Source organism: Phalaenopsis equestris, unplaced genomic scaffold (assembly GCF_001263595.1).
Source record: "Phalaenopsis equestris unplaced genomic scaffold, ASM126359v1 Scaffold000107, whole genome shotgun sequence".
Lineage (NCBI taxonomy): Eukaryota > Viridiplantae > Streptophyta > Magnoliopsida > Asparagales > Orchidaceae > Phalaenopsis > Phalaenopsis equestris.
Genome location: NW_018164549.1, coordinates 6,050,135 through 6,054,286, shown reverse-complemented (window position 1 = coordinate 6,054,286; position 4,152 = coordinate 6,050,135). Strand labels below are relative to the sequence as shown.

The 4,152-nt window shown below is 37.0% G+C and overlaps 1 protein-coding gene across 1 annotated transcript; it reads left to right on the top strand.

Annotated features, from left to right (window-relative positions):
* The first annotated feature begins 498 nt into the window (after positions 1-498).
* LOC110020785 (probable purine permease 11) lies at positions 499-3,301 on the top strand. The gene is made up of 2 exons (XM_020719008.1): positions 499-653; positions 2,000-3,301. The coding sequence occupies exons 1-2, from the start codon at positions 524-526 to the stop codon at positions 3,067-3,069; spliced, it is 1,200 nt and encodes a 399-aa protein (XP_020574667.1). The 5' UTR covers positions 499-523; the 3' UTR covers positions 3,070-3,301.
* The last annotated feature ends 851 nt before the right edge of the window (positions 3,302-4,152 follow it).

The window sequence follows — 4,152 nt, the reverse complement described above, 5'->3', positions numbered from 1 at the left end:
TCCAAAAACTTAGTGCCCAAGACTGAATGTCCATTTCGCTATTTGATCAACAATTTTTGGATGGGATCATATACTAATTATAAAGTTATTATAAAGCAAACATACTGATTTTAATCTGCATAGATTTTGTTTTGGGTTCTAATTTCTTACATACTTATTAAATGTCAACTTGTGGAGCATCTAACTGTACTTTTAAGAAAATTGTTTCTTTATTCTATCGGGCCATTTACATACCTACCACCCTAAATTCTTAGTATTTACATATCTAACATCTAACCTTTGCTCTTTTTAAATTTGTACCACTCAAATCTTTCACATCACATAAAAAATAAGGCATTAACTTTTAAAATGCCAGACATATCTTTTCATAAGGTGGTATGCATGTGAAAATTGAACTTTAGGTGTTAGATATATAATACATAGGATTTGAGTGGTATGTATGTAAATCTTCCTATTATATTTTGAAATACTGTTTAAGATAAGTCAATCATGTTCATGTCCTACTTCAATCTATAAAACCCTCATGTTTTCTTCTTCACAGCAACATGGATCTGAAATATTGCAGCAGGTAGCGTATACGCCGTCTTCTCACATACAGGAGGAGGCACTCTTCACCATGGGAGAAGCGCAGGAAGTGCAGCTCCATGTCAGAGGTTGGTGCTTTCTCAGCTAATTCTCTTTCATACGAGTTACTAAACTTATAAGCCCTTCATAAGATTTTTGAGAGAATTAACGTGTTTTATTTACGCTGATATACAGAAAAAGTAATTCATGAAGTTTTTAATCCGTCTAAGAATTTGCTTCGTTGTTTAAGCTGCTTTAGAGAGAGCTAAAAAAAGGTAATTTGATGCTGTTTAGTTCCAACTAAACAAAAGTAAATGATTTGAGATTTTCCCTTTTCAAAATTTCACTGTAGTTCTCATTCAGATGAGGCCTACAAATTTTATAGATCTATTCCATTGGGAGGTTAAAGAGAAAGAAGAAGAGAAATATAAGTGCTAAAAGCATGATGCTTTCATTCATTCTAATGCTCTTGGCTTGATGGTGAGGATGGAAAAGTTTTGAATTTGACCAACAAATTTGTTTTAAACATTGAGTTTATAGCTCCAAGTTTCATAATCATAATATTAGAGGATTATAGTTGCCGAAGTGCTGTGATAATTTCATTTTTCAAAAGCCATAAGTTTTTAAATGCCAAGGGTGCTAATTAATGTCTAAATTACGTGTGAATGAATCATGGGAGAAAGAAAGTCAATGAATGATAGAAAAGTGAATGTGATGTTCTAAATATTTCAATTTGGTGCAGTTCGGCCTAATAAATATGACTTGCAACAATAGTTTTATTAAAAAAATACTGGTAGTCGTCCATTTTAGCGCATGCCTAAACTGATACTTCTATTCATTTTATTCTTAGTTTTAAGAAGCCTATTAATCAGAGAAAAAAATCTTCTGAATAAAAATTATATGCCTTGCACTCTTCTAAGAAATTCAATGTCTTTAAAAACATATAGTTGTGATGTATGGCTGGTGAAGTAGTTGATAGTGATTATTTTGTCTAATTGGCAGAGTCCAAATTAAAACACTCTAACAATTAATTAGTAACCTACATGTCACTATGGCTTAATAAAAAAATTAAGAACAAAAATGAAAAAATTATTCCATACCGAATGTCCTGTCTGATCTCGACCGTCGATCACAGCAAAATTGTATTTCGGTGGGCTCTATTTAAAAAAAGAACAAAAAGTTATGATCGACGGCTTATAGAATAATTTCTCATAAAAATGAGGCAATTATATACAAATGATCCTGAAACTTGCTATTTATGAATCAATTATCCTCTTTCTTCATCTATTTTTCAAATTCTCACTCAAATAACAAAATTCATGGTAAAATCACAATCATATTTTTTATTTTTATCAAATTTTATTTGATCGTGATATCTGAAAATAAATCGGTTCTGTAATTGATCTATCGTTTGAATTTCTGTTATCTGCTCCAGAGGCGGGATCGGGATCGGGATCCCCAAAGACAGCTACTTTCAGCCAAACTCCGCCTTCCTCTTCAAAGCTCAAAAGCTGGCGATGGTGGCTCATGATCTCCCTCCTCACCCTCTTCATCCTCGTCGGCCAGACAGCCGCAACCCTCCTCGGCCGCTTCTACTACAAATATGGCGGTAAAAGCATATGGATGGCCACCATCGTCCAATCTGCCGGTGCTCCCCTCCTCTTACCCTTCATCCTCTTATACCCCATCATCTCTTCATCCTCTTCCACCCCGGCGACAACAACCGCCGTTAAGATCTCCGCGGTCTACATCGGCATCGGCCTCCTTATTGCCGGAGACAACCTTATGTACTCCTACGGTCTCCTCTACCTTCCCGTCTCTACCTACTCCCTTCTCTGCGCCACACAACTAGCCTTCAACGCCCTCTTCGCCTACTTCCTAAACTCCCAAAAGTTCACTCCTTTCATCTTCAACTCCATCCTCCTCCTCACGCTATCCGCTGCCCTCCTCGGCGTGCGCTCGGAAGGCAGCTCTGTTTCAAGCAACAAGTACCCACTAGGTTTTGCCCTAACCATAGGTGCATCGGCGACATTCTCGCTTATTATGTCTCTGATGCAATTTTCCTTCCAGAAGGTTTTGAAATCGGAGACATTTCTGGTTGTGATCCAGATGATTCTATGGACTAATTTCTTGGCCTCGACGGCATCCGTGGCAGGGCTTTTTGTCAGCGGAGAGTGGAAGGGAATTCATTCGGAGTTTGTGGAGTTTGAGAAAGGTGAGGTTTCTTATATTATGGCTTTGGTTTGGATTGCGATAAGCTGGTTGCTGTTTTCTGTGGGGACTGTTGGATTAATCTTTGTGGTTTCTTCTCTCTTCTCCAATGTGATTGCTACATTGGCATTGCCTTTGGTGCCTATGTTTGCCGTGGTGTTTTTCCATGATAAGATGGATGGGGTAAAAGTGGTGGCTTTGCTGATTGCTATTTTGGGGTTTGCTAACTACTTGTATCAGCATTATCTTGATGATTCAAAGGAGAAGAGTAGGAGGAAAGATGATGATTTGTAAGAGAGGTATTGATTTGTACTTATATTTTTTTACTTATATTGTATGGTTTGGGGCTGTTTTAGTGTATATTAGTCCCATTGATTACTGAAAGAACGAATTTTAGGATGCTTTAGTTCACTTTATGTTACTGATTTGTGTATGCTGAACTAAATGGAAGCAATATGTTTGGTTTATGAATCATGTACATTATGATGTAATAAAAAGTTAATCTTAGGTGCACAAATGTTGTTTTGGAAAGAATACAAATTTATTTGGTGCCGTGATTTTGTATGTGATTCTAAAGTGAGATGTGAATTCATTGATCTTTGGTACTTGTAACTCATAATATGTTATCATTTGATGTAGTATGTGTGGTTTGTCAGTTGCTCCTTTGTCTTTAGTTGATTTTGTTGTTAACTTTGCACTCATTAATATTTTTTATGCAGATATAAATAATAAAAATAGTTCTCCAACTTTTTATAAAGGGCTAAATAGTCATAGACTATGTGAAAGTCCAATCTTGTCTCCCGACAATCTAAATGGGAATGAAAGCCAGACTCTTTAAGGGCCCGTTTGGGCCAGCTTAAAAGTGCGGCAGCGTTTTTTAAAACGCCGTCTTACTGTTTGGTTAGTGTGTTTCACGTGCGTTTTTAAAACCCGCGTTTCATTTTTTAGGCTAAACAGTGAACGGGAGGCTATAGGTGTATATCGCGTTTTGGGCAGGCTATTTTCCTTCGCTGCTCTCACTTGCCCTGGTTCTTCGCTCGAGCGATCATGCCCTATATACCTCGAGAAGAAGGCGTATACTGGTAAAAGAAAATCGTGCACCCTCCTCTCCTTCCTCTTCTTCTTCTTGCATTTTCTGGGTTTCTCCTCTCCTGTCTCATCCTCCCTCGCTGTGTAGTTTTTCCTGTGAGAATGTATTTTGCGTTTCATGGCTTTCTGGTGTGATAAAATCATTTTCGGTTCATGGTTACTGTTAGATCCATAAAAATGAACATCGTTTACGTTTTTTTAAGTAAGAAGCAGTTTTTTTAGAGTTTTGTGGGTTGAGATCTTTCAGGTTTTTGAGAAATATGTTCCTCTATTTGATCCATAATAATG